We start from the raw sequence: 19,567 nt of genomic DNA on the forward strand, positions 1-19,567 counted from the left end.
CCGACTTGAATATAAAACACCAGTTCACCTCCACCAAACATCCCCAAGCCAATGGACAAGCCAAAGTGGCCAACAAAGTCATATTGGCTGGGCTGAAACGGAGACTGCAAGAAGCGAAGGGAGCTTGGGCCGAAGAACTTCCACAAGTCCTATGGGCATATCGAACAACACCACATTCCACCACAAACGAATCACCATTTCGATTTGCATATGGAGTGGAGGCAATGATCCCAGTAGAGGTCGAGGAAGGGTCCCTTAGAGTGGTCCACTACAATGAACAAGCCAATTTTCAACTTCAAAGAGAAGAGCTCGACCTACTTCCGGAAATCCAAGAAAGAGCTCGGATCAGGAATGGCTTTCAGGTATAATCAAAAGGTAGTGCCAAGAGGTTTCACTGAGAATGATCTCATCTTAATCCGAAATGATATTGGAACAACTCGACCTGGAGAAGGAAAGCTGGCAGCAAACTGAAAAGGACCCTACTGAGTCATAGAAGTACTGGGGAAGGGCTACTACAGACTGTCCAAACTCGATGGATGAGAACTTCCCAGATCATGGCACGCCTGTAACCTAAGAAGTTACTATAGCTAGAAAAGGTAAAAGATCTCATCATAAGATGCACTCTTTTTCCTGAAAAGGTTTTTTAATGAGGCATCAAGTTGAGATTCAGAAAATACCCGACTTGAGGAGATAAAAACTCCCACATGTATATATTTGCACTCTCTTTTGAATAAAATATATTTTAGATATTCTACAAATTCTCTAGACGCATTAATCTGAAGCATTCATCGTCCGATTATAAAGCAACAGATCGGCAGAAAGTGAAAAACAGATTCACTGCACGATCACGATAAAGATGATCGTCCGATAGAGGTGAAAACGCGATTCATCTAAAGGACGATCAAACAAAGATAGAAACCACCTTCTACAAATCGGCAAAGATGAACACAGAATAATGCAAGAAGTTATCGAAAGTGATCCGGAAAAAGAACCTGACGAGGTTTTATGGATCGCTAAATAATAACTTAAAAGACTGGCCGACACTAAAAAGTTGGACCAAGTCAACCCAAGTTATCAGCAAATCCCTGGAAAGAGGTCTGGCCAACCCTATAAAAGAGGAATTGCTATAACTTAGAAGAGATCGACCTAACAAAGTCGGTCTCCTACAAAACAAGTTATAAAGTAATCCCTGAAAGAGACCTGACAAAGGTCCAAGAAAGAGGATTACAAAAATAACTTAGAAGAGGACGACATAAAGAAGTCGGCCTCCTACAAAACAAGTTATAAAAGTAATCCCTGAAAGAGACCTGACAAAGGTCCATGAAAGAGGATTACAAAAATAACTTAGAAGAGGACGACATGAAAAAGTCGGCCTCCTACAAAACAAGTTATAAAGTAATCCCTGAAAGAGACCTGACAAAGGTCCAAGAAAGAGGATTACAAAAATAACTTAGAAGAGGATGACATAAAGAAGTCGGCCTCCTACAAAACAAGTTATAAAAGTAATCCCTGAAAGAGACATGACAAAGGTCCAAGAAAGAGGACTACAAAAATAACTTAGAAGAGGACGACATAAAGAAGTTGGCCTCCTACAAAACAAGTTATAAAGTAATCCCTGAAAGAGACCTGATAAAGGTCCAATAAAGAGGATTACAAAAATAACTTAGAAGAGGACGACATAAAGAAGTCGGCCTCCTACAAAACAAGTTATAAAAGTAATTGCTGAAAGAGACCTGACAAAGGTCCAAGAAAGAGGATTACAAAAATAACTTTGAAGAGGACCAACGTAAAGAAATCGGTTACGGAGTACTAGAAATACAAGCAAGAGCGAGAAAACCGAAAAACAAGTTGGACCCACACAGCCACGACCTCAAAGGATCCAAGCTACAAACAATAAGTACAAAGCAATCCAAAGAGGCTGAGCAGCAAGGTTCCAACATTCTCGGAAACCAGAGAGATACCAAGTTAAGCACAAATAAGCATGACATAAACTACAAAGTTATAACAAGCTTCAGAGGCCACCAAAATCTGCCCCAAAAGCTAGAAAGCTAGAAAGCTACTTTTGTTTTTCAAAATAAAGTTGCTAGACAAGCAACCAGGAAGTGTCAGCAGTTAACAAAACATCAATAAAAGAGTTTAAAAGCCCACAAACCGGGCTATTTACATAAATATCCAAGAGAAATCAGCAAAGATCGGGAGCCTTCTCGGCAGCACCAGCATGGGGTGAAGGAGGACGAGTCTGAAGAGGTACAGCATCCACGGTTCCATCATCCCGGTTCAGAATCTGGCAATCTGGATCAGATATAACTGGAGGAACTGAAGAGGTTGACACTTTGGCAGAAGGCACAGGGGGAGGTTCAACATCATCATCATCCTGGTCATCAGGGACAATCTTACCATCCCTCACAACATTATCCAGGCTGAAGAGAGTAAGGTCGGCCTCGGGAGCAATAATCCGAACCTGCTCCTTCAGGTTCTCATAGGCAGCAGTTACGCTGCCAACAAGATGACCCTGGAGCTCGGAGTAATCAGCTCGGGCGTTCTCCAACTCCTCCTTCAGACGCATTCCCTCCCGATAGGATGTGACATAGCTGTCCTTATGCCTCAGTGCCGTGTCCTCGGCCAGCCTCACAGAAGCTGCCAGAGAAAGGGAACTCGCCTTCTCGTTCTCCAGATCTTTCTCCAGCTTGGCCACCCTCACTTCAAGCTCCTCCTTCAAGCCCTTCATCCGATCAAACTCCCGTTTGGCCTCCTCCACAAAAGCTTTAGTGACATGAAGAGGAAGATTTTGAGCAATTCGGTACAGGGCAGCTCCCATATGTGCCATTTTAATGCTACTCCAAGTTATAAAATCCAAATGGTGAAGGAGTGATACATCATCCATAGGAAGGACACCATAGGGACCGATCTGCTGATCTACGAACTCGACCGCATCAAAATCAGGGGCATCAAGGTTGAAAGGTTCAATTGTTTTTTGCTTCTTGTTAGGAGGAGCACTAGAAGTAGAAGTCTGTGGAGGATCAACCAGACGAACCCGAGGAGTGGGAATCACTTTCCTCGGCCCAGGACAACTCGGCACGGGCGGCTTCGCTTGAACTTGAGAAGATCCCTTTCCGGCCGCCTTGGCCGAGATGTTTTGAGCAGCAATCGCCTTCTTTGCCTTTTTGAAGGCCTTCATGGAGTCATTGTTTTTTGACATCTCTGCAAATACAGAATCAGCCACAGTAAAGGGTTACAATCACAAAGAAGAGGAAGCAAAACTAAGAAACAAGTACAGAAACAAGTCAGACAAGTACCCAAAACAGTCCGAACCAGGGACGGGTCATTCAAAAACCTTTTTGTATCAAGATGGGGTGGTTCCTCCCATAAATCCTCAAGAAATACAACAAAAGCACGGTCAACATCGTCAAGCATCTCCCATGTATAACGAGATACTCTCACATCCTTCTGCCACTCTAGAGGGAAAGAGGGCTCATTATTCTCATCCAGAAAAAAGGGGCGGGCCCCCTCGACAGCACGAACTCTAAAGAAGTAATTCTTAAAATCCTTAAAGGACTCATCATACATGGCGAAAACTTTATGGCCCTGGGCAGACTTGAAAGAAACCCACGAAGCTTTCTTTTTGGAAGAGCCACCAGGCTTGGCAGAGACAAACAGATAAAGGAAAAGAGTCTGAGAAGGTGTTACGCCTAACTCTTGGCAAAGCAGCTGAAAGATCTTGATAAAACCCCAGGAATTCGGGTGAAGCTGGGATGGGGAATGTTACACGACCACAACAGGTCGGTCTCGAAAGCAGTAAAAGGAAAAGTAATGTCCAACTGACTGAAGAAATATTCATAGGCATAGAAGAAGGGACGCTCCCCCTCGATAGAGGTAGGAAAACAAATCCTCTCATCAGAATCAGGAGCAACAAGCTCATAATCCCTCTCCCGGGCACTATTACCACAAATCCTATGACGCTTCCTCAGCTCTACGCAAAATTCAGCATCCACGACAGAGACACACATCAAGACAAGGGAGTCCAGCCAATCGGACATCCCCTCGGGAACTCTGGAAGACATCTCTACAATGTTATTGCGAGAAGACATGAGGCCAACTAATCCTACAATAAGAAAAGAAGATGGGATTACTAAAAACATCTTGGAAGAGGGACAAAACAACTCGATCAATACGATACAGGCGAACAAACAGAAAAGGAAAACCCCAAGACTCAAACCAAAGTCCCGGGGAATCCTTTGGAGGCAGTAACAAAGCAAGGTTTCATGAAAATCTACAGCCTACGCCCCAGCATCTCTCAAACAAGAAAAGAAGATTTCAAAAGATTAAACGTTTTGAAAAAACAAAAAGTCATCAAAGCCACTATCTCTCTACAGTCTACCAGCAAAGAGCATTGTCAACATCAAAAATGCTAAGCAGAAAATCGTCAAAGACCCAACCATTTTCAGAATCAAGCAAAAACCCTAAAAGCATCAAGAGGAAGTCAAAAAAACGCACTCCGAGCAAAAAGCGAAAATCAAACTATAAGTATCATTATCTCCCACAAAGGTACATCAACAAGGATCTTTTGAAATTAAGGAGCAAGAGACTAATTTTTTTCAAAAATAACAGCCAGAAGCAACAGTAGAACATGCAAACCCCTGGGAAACCTCAAGAAGAAACACCAGGAATATGCGAAGAAGAAAAATCACATTACAGCGACAAGAAAACACAAAGATCATAAGAAAGGTTCAAACTTTTTCAACAATCAGGCAAATATCATCAGTTTACCAGAAAATTAAAGATGAAGCAAATGAAAAGAAAATGGAACCAACCTGGAAAAAAGCGGGAAGCTTCAGAAAAGTTGGAGATGGAGAGACGGAATCGCCGATCACTGAACGACGCCGCAACGCAAGAAAAAGCAAAATGTGGGCGAAAGACAGAGAGTGAGAGAATGAAGGGAGAAGTTACGAAGAAGAGCGAAGAAGGGAAACCATTTTCTGATCGCAAAATTCAAAATAAAAGGCCACAAGGAAAAACAGGGTAATTAATACCAATTAATGAAGGTATTAAAACCTCGCACATTCCCAAAGCGCTGATATAAAAGCGCGCGCTTTAGAGGAAAATGTTCCACATTCAAAAAGCTTCTACAAAGAAAGGAATCGACAAAATGCTTGAGTTCGGCTTCACTAGAGAAGGACCGAAGTTAAGGACTCGACCTCAAAAAAGAAGACCGAGCTCAAGTAGGGGCACTGTTCATACCCTGGGTCGAGCTGTCCAAACCGGGATGTTCAGTAGCAAAGCGACCGACCTCTTCAGGTCAGGCGAATCGACCTCTTCGCAAAGAACTCGACCAAATTGACAGGAAAGCCCAAAGAATGGCCCAACTCAAGGAATACAACCCAGATCCAAAGGCAGCCCAAGCCTATGAAGATAAGGGCGGTTCCAGGGAAGATAAGCTGACCTCGACAAAAGATAAGATAAGATAAGATAACTAACTTATCCTATCTAAGAAGGTCACATCTCACCATTATAAATACACTGGAGCACACAGGTATAACTCATACTCTGATTCTACTAAAAACCTGCTTAATACCCTTGCTCACTTAAGCATCGGAGTCCCTTGCAGGTACCCCCACCCTTCGGTGACAGAGGATCAGCAGCATCATCAGCCCAACAAGTCGGACGCGCCAGCTCCGGCCGCCATCCACCAGCCGGACACGTCAGCTCCGACCAGTACAGAAGATCTTGTCCGAGATCGACCTACAGTTTCAGGTCACCCTTGGAACACCTCCCTTGATGACAAAAGGGGGAGAAAAGAAAAGGAATGTTAGCTTTGGCTTAGGGGTTAATAGTAATAGTTAAGAACAATGATTTGTGGTGCTATAATTTGTCCTGTGTTGTGCTTAGTGTTAATTACTCCTGTGTGGTTGCTCTGCTTTCATTACTATGATATATTGCTTGGAAATATTAGTCTTGGCTGCTTTTAAGCTTTGTCCAGGTAAGCTATGGTCAAAGGGAGTAATGCTAGCATTCAGGGGGAGCAACTCACGAAGGGATTTCTGTTGGTTTAGAAACTATATCTACAACGCGACTGTTTTTATAAAATTCTTTACTAGCAAAAATCTTAACGTGAAAATGGCGCCGTTGCCGGGGAGCTGCAATCGTGTGCCTTATTATTGGTTATTGTAAATATTTTTCTTTTACTTTTTTATTTGTTTTGTTTTCTCCTTTTATTTTTATTAGCTACTATGAATTCTCAGCCCTCTCGCTTTGAGTTTGGTTCTAATATTGTTGAAGGAAATAGAAGTTATAGCAGGAACATGCATCAAGGTCAGAACAATCAAAGATGGATGGAGCCACGAGGACTTGATCAACCCTTTAGGCAACAACACCCTCTACAGTATCACAGACAAGGACCACTTTACAATGCATACGAAGCTAATAGATATGGTGGACAACCTTGTAACTACCAACAAGCCCCACCCTGTGCCTATAGATCATCCTCTCAACATAACTTTGAATCGCCACACTCACAAGCTCCTTTTCACCATTCACCATCGTATGATCCTTATTTACCCCAGTTCCAATCCAATTACTCCCAAACACCACCACTTCCCTATGTACCATGTCCAAATCCATCACCTCGAGAATCACAGGCTCGTCTCAAGGAAACAGTAGATCAACTTCATACAACCCTTCATCAGCTGGAGCAAGCAATACATCAATTATCTTCCAGACGTTTAGACACTCAAGGAACTCCAATAGCTTTATGTGGAGAATCTAATGACGAACGTAGCATTAAGGAGACACTAGAAACCCTAGAGGGCCGTAATGAGCACAACTTTGTTATGGAACAATTGGAGAAAGCTCAAATTATCCAAGAAGAAGAAGTACTGATTGAAGATTTAGGAGATGCTGAACCTCCATTGGAATCCAGAGTTGTGAAGAATTTCGTCAAGGATGTTACAATTGATGCTAAGGAGGACAGTGCACAACCCCCAAGGAAGGTGTTTTATGAAGAATTAGACGGAATGACCCAAGACGCAAGCTTCCTTGATGATGATAATCTCAAGTCAAGTTCTCCTAGTAATGAACTTGCCTCCGCAAGTGAATTCTCTAAGATTGAAAAATCTTCCCCAAGTTAATACAAAGATGATGCGGAGGTAGATTTCTCTCAACCTCCAGCTTATGACTTAAGTGATGAGGAAGACATAGAAGACTTTGATTAGGATGTGGTTGCATTTGAAGAATTTTGCAAGGAAATGGAGGAATTCACAGAAGATTACAAGGGAGTAGAACTTACAGAACCACTGGAAACACCTATCCCAAGGCCATTACCACCCAATACAAGCTTCAAGTGGGTACAATCCTTAACCTTTAACTTTACTTTTCCACTTGAATATGGTTTGCTTGAAACAGATGTCCAGCTTAGAGCTCTCCGCGGCTTTAAGAGTAAGAGGGAAATGGCTCGTACTCAGAGCTGGTGCATAAGGTTCAATAAGGTTCCACGCTTCAACTCGAAGTGCACGGATTGGTATCATGTTCAATTGAATGGATCTCGGAAGACGTTTGGTCATCTTGGTGAGAATACATTTTCTAAGCCGCCCGGATGGAAAAATATAGATCAAAACGAAGGCGGATTTAAAAGCAAAGTTTGGGATCCTGGAATCTATTCTGACATTCGTCACCCCGAGAGCCTAAGAATCTGTTTGAAGCTGCTCAAAAGCTTCACTTGCCTAGTTTGGGACCCCGGAGGCTGTTGGCATTCCAAACATTGGTGGAGATTTCTGGATGGATTTAAACACAAGCCACCATAACAGGAAGCTCATCTAATGTCCAACTTAAGGACTTTAACTAAAAGTGCTAGTTGGGAGACAACCCACCATGGTATGATCGTTCCTGTATTTTATTTCGTTTTATTTATTTTTATATTGTTTTATTTTTATTGAACCTGGATGCTATTCATAACATTTGCATTTAGCATTGCATACTGCATAATTGCATACCTGCATAAAAAAAAAGAAAGAAAGGCGTGCGACGCGACCGCATCGCTAAAGCGATCGCGTCAGTTGCGAAAACCATCTCCCACGCGTCCGCGTCATTCATGCGGCCGCATGATCTAGAATTCGGCGTAAAAATCCAACGCCCAGAAATTTGGGCTGGAATCGTGCGGCTGTCGTGCGTTTCGCGCAAAACGGCCCACGCGTTCGCGTCCATCACGCAAACGCGTCACTTGCAAAACACCCATCCCACGCGAAAGCGTGAGCGACGCATTCGCATCGCGTGGATTGCACAAACACCCCAAAGGAGACAGAGAGTTGCGCTGAAATGATGCTGGAATTGTGCGATTAGCACAATTTCCCAGCGACGTGGTCGCAGCCTCATGCGACCGCATCATTCACCCTTTTACCCATTCCGTGTGATCGCGTCACTCACGCGATCGCATCAACCCCCATCCACCCTTGCCACGCGACCGCGTGTCCCACGCGATCTCGTGGATTCAAATTTACTAACCCCCGTGACGCGAAATCCTACCCGTCGCGCCCCCCATTCTCCTTCTTCTTTCTTTCTTCTCTATAACCCACCCCCTACCACCACCACTCCCAGCCAACCACCTCCAACCGCCGCACCACCCTCGACCACCCAGCCACAACCGTGACGCCAACCCCTTTTTCTTCCTTCCCTCTCTTTCTTCTCTTTCTCTTCTCTTCTTCCCTCCACCACCGCTACGCCGCCGCTGCACAGCCACCGCCACCGCGCCCTCACCGCTGCGACTCCCACCACCATCACCCTTACCCCCATTCTTCTTCAACCACCCTCTCCACCAGTCACCCTACCTGAAACCCCCTGCCACCACAAACAGCCACCACCACCACCGCGCAGCCCTGTTCCGCCACCGCACCACCGTGCCTCTCCCAGCACCACTGCAACCACACCCCCGCCATCACTCTGTTCCCTAGCTTCATTCATACGCCTACCAGGTTCCGCCGAACGCTATTTTTCTTTCATTCGTAATTAGTTGCATATGTTTCCAATTTTGTTCAAATTAGGCTAGTTAGAGTTGCATGTTTGTAGTTGATTCTAGGTGGTTAGGTAGCTAGGATGTGGTTAGTGGATTTAGGCCTGATTCATTGCGCTGTTCTTACTACTTGTTTTATAATTTTCGCAATTCTGCTGTTGTTGTGATGTTAATATTGTTCATATGATGTTCTTACTGTTCATGCTACTATTGCGACTGCTCTTTCATGTTCATATTATTTATATCTATTTGCAATTTATTTTAATCTATATGAACTATTCTTCTTGCTGTTTATTTTCTGGGAACATCCAATTTTAGCCGGAATGCTGCCCAATTTTCTATAAATCATTTTGATTCTCATTCATGTATTGGTTTTGGCATTTTCAATTTTGCTTTCCTTAGCTTTCACGAAACTAATTCATGAATGCACGGACCAGCATTCTTATTCCTTTTGTTTTCCCGGTTAATAAATCACATTATTGTTGATTAGATTTCAATTTTCGCTATTAGTATATCTATATGAATCATCAACAACTTGATTTCCTTGCTTAAATATGAGTTGTCTGTTGCTTTAATTTGTGAAATTCTTGTTACTTAGAAACCAATCATCATGCCACTTACTCTGACTTTCTTTTTACTAACTCACTGATTTTTACTTTCTAACCTCTTTTTCAATTTCAAACCACTTTTAACTTTCTAACAACCCCCTCTGCTTTTTGACTCACTCTTTACTTTTTTTTTTAACTCAATGCATGATTTTGGTTTTTCCTAATTAACATGAATTCTATTTATATTACATTTTGAATTGAACTTTCTCATCTCAGCTTTTTCACTCCGAAACAATCCAAAATGCACAATTATTCAACTCATTTCATAGCCTACTGCTCCTTTGCCACTTTGTGCTTATCTTGTTATTTTTCTACTTGTTTTCCTACTTTTATTATATCCTAGATTTCTATTTTTTTTCAGAATGTCTGACCCTCAAAGAAAGGGAAAAGGAAAGGCAACAATTGGCAAACGGAAAAGAGGTGAATCCTCTATGTCTCTCCTGGAGCTTATGCATGATGACTCCTGGCGGGAGAAGCACTTTACCCCGCAGGAGAAGGCTGACCAGCTCCTCCCTGCCAATGATCCAATTAAGTTTGCAAACCGATACTGTGAGCTCAAGTATCCGGTGTTTGCTACCTCCAAAAATCTATACATGGAGAGGACTTTGAAAATTCCAGAAGAACTACAGCAGTACACCTCCGATCATATCAAACAAAGAGGCTAGTTCTTCTTGGAGAGAAATTTGACTAAGGTCAATGCTTCCTGGGTAAGAGAGTTTTACTGCAATTATTTCAAGACTTCCCTAGATGCAGTTCACCTCAGAGGGAAACAGATACTGGTCACTGAAGAGGCCATTGAGGATATTCTGCGCCTTCAGCCTAAGTCAGATCAGCCTAACGGTTACCAAAAGGCTGAAGAGGATATGAGGTTTCTGAGATTCGACTGGGATCCTGTCAAGGAGAGGATAGCCCTTGACCCTACTGTCCCATGGGTCATGGGTAAGAACACCACCATGCCTAAAGTATTCAAGCAGATATACTTGAATGATGAGGCTCGGCTCTGGCACCAGATCCTGAGTAACTTTATTATGCCGAGCACTCATGAGACGGAGCTGCCTGCTGCTATGATCACCCTCCTTTGGTGTGTGATGGAGGGTAAGGACCTGTACCTGCCACGATTCATCCGGCCTATATGGCCAGGGTCCATATCAGAGGAACCCTCCCCTTCCCTTATCTGGTCACCCAGCTAGGCCATCGAGCTGACGTGCCTTGGGAGGATGCTGATGAGAAGCCACCTACTGCGAACTGCAAGAAGATCATTCCTCACAGCAGGAACTTTTTGGCTTTAGGCTACAGACCTTTATTCCTTACTATTTCTAATGAGACAGCCACACCTTCAGCTGCCCCCTCTTCTTCCACTGCTGCACCTGCCCCGCCCACTGTACCTCCAGCTGCTCCTGAGCCTATCTACCATTCGGTGCATCGACTCTTTGCCCGCTTGGATCGTATGGAGCGTCACAACAAGTGACGCTATGAGCACGTCAAGTTAATGATCCGTTCCAGCGGCGATATTCCCTCCGAGCCTGACACCCCTTCTGATACATCTGAGGTGGAGGAGGACGATCACGAGGAGGAGACACCCATCCAGGCTGCACAGACAGGACCGGAGCCGACTGCGCCACAGCAGGAGGGTCCACAGCAGCTTCAGGCCACCGATACAGAGATTCCTATCCAGTCGGAGCCTCCACTACAGCAGACAGATCCTCCTACCCTCATCCAGTCTGCAGATCCTCAGACCACCACCGAGACTCCAGCAGCCCATCCTTCCAGTGATGACACTCCTTCACACCCAGCTTGAGTAAGCATCGAGGACGATGCTTTATTTTAAGTGTGGGGAGGTCACCATCCCTGGCGTATTTTTTGGTGAACCACTACAGACTCTTTTTATCTTATTTTTCTGTATTTTTTTATTTTTCTTTTTATCTTTTAGTACTTATACATTGTTCTTTTCATGTGTTTTTACTCTATTTTCTGCATTTTGTACTTTAGTTCATATTTTAGCCATTTAGTTTAGTTTGCAATTCTAACTTATTAGTTATAGAATATGTGGATTAATTAGTATAGTTTACCCTTTTAGCATATGATAAGTTTGGTTTAAATTGAAAATAAAAAGGAAGTAAACTAGAGACTTTAATAGAATCAAAACAATCCACACACCTTGTATATAAAACATAACATGTTAGTTAGTTAACAACATTTCATCAAGGAGGAACACTAAAACTCTAAAGCCACCCAAAAAAGTTTACATTGAGAATAATGGGAACTCTTAATTTCTACTTGCATGACATGTATAACTGAGATATGATTTTTGAGCTAGAGAACACACAGCCTGTAAGTTTTGAGCTTAATTGTATGGTTACATTCAAACCATAAATTTCATTCCTGCGTGTTTCGCCCTTCTTTTTTATTCTGGTGTTCTTTACTTTGTTTTAATCTATATGTCCGATTATAGAATATAGATACATACTAAAAAAGTGATTGAGGCCATCATTTGAATTTTTCCTCACTTATCCCAAATTAGCCTACCTTTTACATCACCCTTGTTAACCCCCTTGAGCTTTTCAATCCCCTCTTATTCTATAAACCACATTACTAGCCTTAAGTAGAAAAACAAAATAAAAACCCCAAGTTGAATCCTTGGTTAGCTTAAGATAGAAATTGTGTGTTGTTTAAGTATGGAAAACTTTATGGGAACATGGATGATAGAAACAAAGGTAGAAAGTTAAAAGGAATAAAAATATCCAAAATAAAAAATTTTTGGAAAGCATGCTCATGTGAAATAAAACAAAACAATTGAGTTACCAGGTACAAAAAATTCAAGTATTTAAATAAAGGGACACAAAAAAATTCCCCAATTGCAAAATAAAAAGAATCAATGCACATGGGATAAAATTTAAGTTAATGCATGAGCTTGCCATACAAAGTGAGAAAAGTTGGGCAAATAGGTTAAAGGGAACTTTTGACTTTTACAAAAATATGTATGTTAGGTGAGATCTTAGACTAATCAAGGATTCACTTATTAGCTCACTTGGCCTTATACATATACCCTTACCTTCACCTTGACCCCATTACAACCTTGAAAAAGACCTCATGATTTTTATATGTTTGTTTTCTATAATTGTTGATTGGTTAGATGAAGAACAAAGTTATAGAAAGTAAGGATAAAAAGAAGAATAGAGTGATTAACCCAATAAACACTGAGTGACTAGAGAGTAAACACAAAATCCAGTGAGGGTTCAATAACTCATCACCATATATCTCTGCTTAAATTGTTAATTGTCTTGCAAGTTTGAAAAATATTTTTTACCCATCTCAATTGTAAAAGTGCACTTACATTATCTAAGGTTGGCTATGCATATATGATTCCTTGAGAATGTGAATTAATTTAACTACATGTAAGTTTTATATACAAGTTAATAAAAATCAGAATTGCATGATTCATTCAGGTAGTTGCATTTAGGATAGATTGCATTGCATGAGATTCCACCACTTTACCTTACTCTTTATCTTGGATTTAGCATGAGGACATGCTCTTGTTTAAGTGTGGGGAGGTTGATAAACCCATATTTTATGATATATATTGTGCTCAATTCAAGAGATTTATTCAATCCTTCACCTACTTATTTATGTAAATTTCATGGTTTTACCTTCCCTTCCTTATTATGTGATATATGTGAAATACATGTTTCCTATGCTTTAAAAATAATTATTTTAATTACCCTATATTACCATTCAATGCCGTGATTTATGTGTTAAGTAGTTTCAGATATTCTAAGGGCAGGAATGACTTAAAGGATGGAAAGGAAACATACAAAAATGGAAGGAAAGCACAAAATGGAGTTTTTGAAGAAACTGGCATCGACGCGAACGCATGGACGACGCGGCCGCAAGCCCAGCGCGAAAAGGCAGCGACACGAACGCGTGACTGATGCGGCCGCGCGCCTTAAGCAGAACATAGATGATGTAGACGCATGACCGAAGCGAACGCGTGACAAGAAAAACTCCAGATGATGCGACCGCGTGACCCACGCGGACGCGTGACAGACGCTACGCACCAGAAATTACAGAAAATGCTTCCAGCGATTTCTGAAGCCCTTTTCGGCCCAGATCCAAGTTCAGAAAGCACAGATTAGATGATATAAAGTGGGGGAATGCATCCATTCAAGAGAGGCATTCAATTATTCACTTTTGATGGTTTTAGATGTAGTTTTTAGAGAGAGGTTCTCTCCTCTCTCTTAGGTTTTAGGATTAGGATTTCTTGTTATTTCAATTTAGCATTCCGACTCTTTATCAGGTTCAATATTCCTTTTTATTATTTTCTCAATTTAATTTATGAACTCTTCCATGTTACATTTGATATCTTTATTAGTGCAACTTGAGGTATTTCAGAATTGTGATCGCTTTCCTTTATTTATATAAATAATTTAGATTTTTCCCTTTTGGCTTTAATTGATCAATTGGAGACTCTTGAGTTATCAAACTCATCGTGATTGATAATTGTTATTCTTGCTAATCGAATCGAATTCCAATAACTCTAGTCTTTCCTTAGGAATTGACTAGGACCTGAGGATCAAATTGATTAGTCCACTTGACCTTCCTTTGTTTAGTAAAGGTTAACTAAGTGAGATTAAACTCAATTCTCATCACCATTGATAAGGATAACTAGGATAAGACTTCCGAATTGTCATGCTTTGCCAAGAGTTTATTTTATAGTTATTTATTTATTTTACTTGTCATTTAAATTACTTGTTCCTTACTTTCAAAACCCCCAATTTACAAAACTCATAACCAATAATAAGAACATACTTCCCTGCAGTTCCTTGAGAAGACAACCCGAGATTTAAATACTTCGGTTATCAATTTTAAAGGGTTTGTTACTTGTGACAACCAAAACATTTGCACGAAGGGATTTCTATTGGTTTAGAAACTATATCTACAACGCGACTATTTTTATAAAATTCTTTACTAGCAAAAATCCTAACGTCAGTTTGCATTGATGATAGTCCAGGTTTTGAAGCTGAAGCACCAAAGAACAATGAACCAGTTCCACAAAATCCAAGTTCTCATGAAGTTGCACTTGTCAGCAGCGAAAATTCCAATTCTGCAGGAGACAATTTGGAATTATCTCCTGTCGCAGCTGAAAACACTGATGCAGAAGCCATTGTTGATCAAGAGGAACCTGAATCTTCAACTCAAATCAAAAGGCCCAGGGAATGGAAGTTTCTGAAAAATTACCCTGAGAAATTCATAAATAGTGATCCCTCCAAAAGTATTTCAACAAGGTCATCCTTGAAAAGAGATGAATCCAACAACTTAGCTCTTTTGTCAATGATTGAACCTCAAAACATCTAAGAAGTCCTTGCTGATCCCTCTTGGGTATTAGCTATAGAGGAGAAATTACAGCAGTTTGAGAAAAATCAAGTCTGGTCATTGGTGCCTTACCCGAATGGAAAGAAAGTCACTGGCACTAAATGGATTTTCAGAAACAAACAGGGTGAAGATGGATCCATAGTCTGAAACAAAGCTAGATTGGTTGCTCAAGGATATGATCAAGAGGAAGGGATTGATTTTGATGAATCCTTTGCACCTGTAGCTTGAATGGAAGCCATCAGATTGCTCCTTGCATATGCTGCTCATTGTGGCTTCAAGCTATTCCAAATGAACGTAAAGTGTGCTTTCTTCAATGGCATAATAGATAGAGAGGTTTATGTGGCTCAACCACCTGGGTTTGAAAATAAATCTTTTCCTAACCATGTTTTCAAACTAGCTAAAGCCTTGTATGGTTTGAGACAAGCTCCTAGAGCTTGGTATGAGAGGCTTAGCTTATTTTTATTGAAAAACAATTTTCAAAGAGGAGCCACTGACACCACTTTATTTATTAGGAACTATCATGATCATTTTATTCTTGTGCAAGTTTATGTTGATGATATTATATTTGGTTCGGCTAATGAGGATTTGTGTGTAGATTTTGCTAAGATTCTGACCAATGAATTTGATATGAGCATGATGGGAGAGCTCAATTTCTTCCTAGGCTTGCAAATCAAGCAAACTGCAGAAGGCATATTCATCCGTCAAGAAAAATATGCAAAGGAACTTGTCAAAAAGTTTGGGCTGGACTGTGCTAAGCCAATGGGAACCCCCATGCATCCTAACATCAAGCTTGATAAGGATGAACATGGTAGAGATGTTGATGAGACACGCTATAGAGGGATGATTGGATCCTTGATGTATCTAACTTCCTCAAGGCCTGATATCATTCAAAGTGTTGGAGTTTGCTCAAGGTTTCAATCAAAGGCTAAGGAGTCCCACCTCTCGGCTGTGAAGAGGATCATCCGATATGTGCTTGGTACCACTAATTATGGTTTATGGTTTCCTAAGACTGATTCATTTCAATTAGTAGGTTTCTGTGATGCAGATTTTGCTGGGGATAGGATTGATAGAAGAAGCACAAGTGGCATGTGCTGCTTTCTTGGAAAATTTCTCATTGTTTGGTTTAGCAAAAAGCAAGCTACAGTAGCACTTTCAACAGCCGAAGCTGAGTATATTGCAGCCTCCTCTTGCTGTTCTCAATTATTATGGCTGAAAACTCAACTAGCTGACTATAAACTGAATGTCTCTAATATTCCATTATTTTGAGACAACATGAGTGCTATTAACATTTCCAAAAACCCAGTTTTGCACTCAAGAACAAAGCACATTGAAGTTCATTTTCATTCGATAAGAGAACATGTGCAAAACAGAAATTTAGATATTCAGTTTGTTAACTTTGAAGGTCAGCTAGCTGATATATTCACCAAACCATTGATAGAGGAGAGGTTCTGCAAGTTAAGAACTGAACTGGGCATTCTTACTTCATCCCTGTTTTCTTAATGTTTCTGATAATGAGATCTTTTGTGTTTTGTCTCATAAATCGAGGTGAGATTTTTTTTCTAACAGATGATGAGTAAACTTCATTAATTCACTGTGAACCTACTGGATTCAAATCTGACCATAATGATTGATGGACTGATAAACCACTATTTTATGGTTTATATTGTGTTTAATTGTGTGGTTTTATCATGATCTTCACCGACTTATTCATTAATTTAGCATGCATTTATATTTCCTTCCTGGAATTAGTACATGATTGAAAACTGCTTCCCATAGACTTTTAATTATGCATTTTAATTCTCCTTTATTCCATTCGATGCCATGATCTGTGTGTTAAGTGTTTCAGGCTTTATAGAGCATGAATGAGTTGGAGATTGGAAGGGAAGCTAGCAAAAATGGAAGGAACACAAGAAATTGAGGAGATGACCAGCGAGAGGCGACGCAACCGCGCGGAAGAGAGCAAATTGCAGTGACGCGGCTGCATGGATGACGCGATCGCGTAGCATGGAACAGCACGAGTAACGCGGCCGCATGGATGACGCGCCTGCGTGGTAAAGCAAAACGCGAATGACGCTTCCGCATGAGCGACGAAATCGTGTGACATGCGTGATCTACATAATTTGCAGAATCGCTGGGGGTAATTTCGGGCCATATTTTGACCCAGTGTTCGGCCCAGAACAGCAGACTAGAGCCAGAGAACATGCAGAAACCAAGGGATACATTCATTCTAGACAGTTTTTAATTTTCAATTGGTCTTTGCATTGGAACACTGAGAAGAGTTATTACCTTATCAAGACTTCGTCATTCTAGTTCGTTTTCTTTACTTGGATATACTCTTCCATGTTCTTTGCTTTGTTCAATTTTACCATTGGAATACTCTTAGGATTATTTAATACAAAGATTATTTTTATTTTTAATTAATCGTTTTAATTTCTATTTATCATATCTTCTTTTAATTCCCTTTCATATGTTATGGATTTACTATTCACAATGAGCGAGTAGTTCCCTAACTTAATGGGGAGTTGATTGAAAGGAATTCTTGAGTTGGAAGGATTGAAAGATAAATTGTAATTGGGTTAACTGTTGGATTGCTCTCTAGTCACTAATACCAATCCCTTTTAATTAAGTGGATTGCAACTTGTGAATAGACGTAGCATTCCAACTTGTTTGACTTTCCCTTACCTAGTAAAGGATAACTAAACAGGCCAACCTTTAATTATCAATTACTCTTGAGAGCATTCCAACAATATTAGAGATTCCAACTAATCAACTCCCAGTCAAGGCTTTTATTTACATTATTCAATTTCATCAATTTTAATTTCCTGTTTACTCAACTCACTTCTTTGAAAACCTCTAGTTAATAAAATATCACACTTTTCTGCAACTCGTTGGGAGACGACCTGGGATTCATACTCCTAGTATTTTAAATTTCAATTTTCTGTGACACCTTTCTAAATTGATGAGCGGATTTCTGGGAAGTTAAGAACTATACTTGCAACGTAAATATTTTAACAATTTTTAATTTGCTAATTTCTGCACCCTATCAATTTTTGGCGCCGTTGCCGGGGAGTTGCAATAGAGTGCTAAAATTATTAATTAGAATTTATTTATTTACATTTTATTTTTTTTTGTTACAATGAGCTGCATGTTTCTTTCGTCAAATGACGCGTTCACTTCCTGACCCACGCTTGCCAATATTCGATCCTGAAATTGAAAGGACTATTTCACGAATAAGGCGAGCTCGGCGTCGGTTGGTCCTCTCTGAGGGCGGATCTGAAACGTCAGTTGAAGAAGAAACCAGCCCCCGTTCTACTGATTCGGTTGATTCACGTGCAGACGACATGGCAGCTAGAAGAGTTACCATCCAGGAGGAAGGAGCCCCTGATTTTACGATGCAACCATTTCAAGCGCATCACCCAGCGGTGGCTACAGATTTTGAAATAAAGATCGCACTGTTCAATTTGATGCCCAAGTTTCATGGCTTACCTGCTCAAGAGCCTATCAAGCACCTGAGAGATTTCCAGGCAGCCTGTTCTACTGTCAGGCGTGATGGTGCTGATGAAACTTCAATTTTGCTGAAAGCTTTTCCGTTTTCTCTTGAGGGAAAAGCAAGAGAGTGGTACTACACTCAACCTCTAGCAAATGTATCCAACTGGGATACACTCAGAAAAGAGTTTTTGGAGAAATTCTTTCCATCTGAAGTTACTGATAAACTGAGGAAAGATATTTCCAAGATTGTTCAGGATGACAACGAGACTCTCTTTGAATACTGGGAGCACTTCAATAATCTTCTGGAAGCATGTCCCCACCACATGATTGACAAGATAGTGTTACTTAGCTATATCACACGGGGCATGAGGCCCCAAGATAAGACCACATTGGAAAGTGCTAGCAATGGGTCTATGAAGAAGTACAAGACTACTGATGAGGCATGGCAATTGATCAGCGACTTAGCTCAATCTACTAGGAATCACAGGCAGAAACAAGGCCGTTCAAAAGCCATTGCAGAAGTATCCTCTAGCAGAGAGACTGCTGCTTTAACTCAGAGTATCTGTGAAATGACCAACTTGCTGAAGCAGATGCAATTGAATCAACAACAAGTTCAGCAAGCTCAACCTCCTCCAAGCCAACAGTTAGTCCCATAGAGAGTTTGCGGAATCTGTGCTGATTATAGCCATTACACTGATGAATGCCCACAACTCCAATAGGAAGACAACATGGTGGCATCCACTCATAACTTCTATGACCGTCCCAACCAAGGGTACAATCAAAGTGGAAATAATAACCATGGATGGTAGGACAATTCTAACCAGAATTGGAGGGACAACAATAACAGAGGAGGTAGAGATAATCAGGGAAATCAGAGGTGGAATAATAACAATAACAGGCAGCAGAGTCAACCTTACAGAGCACCTCACCTGAGGCAATCCCAAGGACCACAGAATACCCAACAGCAGACCTCTCAATTTACTCTTTCTTCTTCATCTCCTAATGAAGAGTTAATAAAATTTCTTGAGCAAAGACAACAGACCATGGAAAATAACATTAATGCCAGTCTGAATGGTCTGACCGCTACTTTGCAAGCTCTTGT

General features: G+C 41.0%; 1 protein-coding gene across 1 annotated transcript; it reads right to left on the minus strand.

The window, feature by feature from the left end:
• Positions 1-2,182: 2,182 nt before the first annotated feature.
• On the minus strand, positions 2,183-3,414 carry LOC148550431 (uncharacterized). Its single transcript, XM_088494486.1, has 2 exons — positions 3,297-3,414; positions 2,183-3,201 (listed from the first exon to the last, which is right to left on the minus strand). Exons 1-2 carry the CDS (start codon positions 3,412-3,414, stop codon positions 2,183-2,185), a joined length of 1,137 nt encoding a protein of 378 aa, XP_088350612.1.
• Between the last annotated feature and the right edge of the window lie 16,153 nt (positions 3,415-19,567).

Source organism: Arachis ipaensis, chromosome B7 (genome assembly GCF_059453495.1).
Source record: "Arachis ipaensis isolate K30076 ecotype BB chromosome B7, ASM5945349v1, whole genome shotgun sequence".
In the NCBI taxonomy this organism is placed as follows: Eukaryota; Viridiplantae; Streptophyta; class Magnoliopsida; order Fabales; family Fabaceae; genus Arachis; species Arachis ipaensis.

Bases quoted from the DNA above. Each gene is read 5' to 3' on its own strand.
- LOC148550431 (XM_088494486.1), bottom strand. From the start codon at position 3,414: ATGCTTGACGATGTTGACCGTGCTTTTGTTGTATTTCTTGAGGATTTA. The intron at 3,202-3,296 runs GTACTTGTCTGA...CTGTATTTGCAG, and splicing joins CCTGGTTCGGACTGTTTTGG to AGATGTCAAAAAACAATGAC.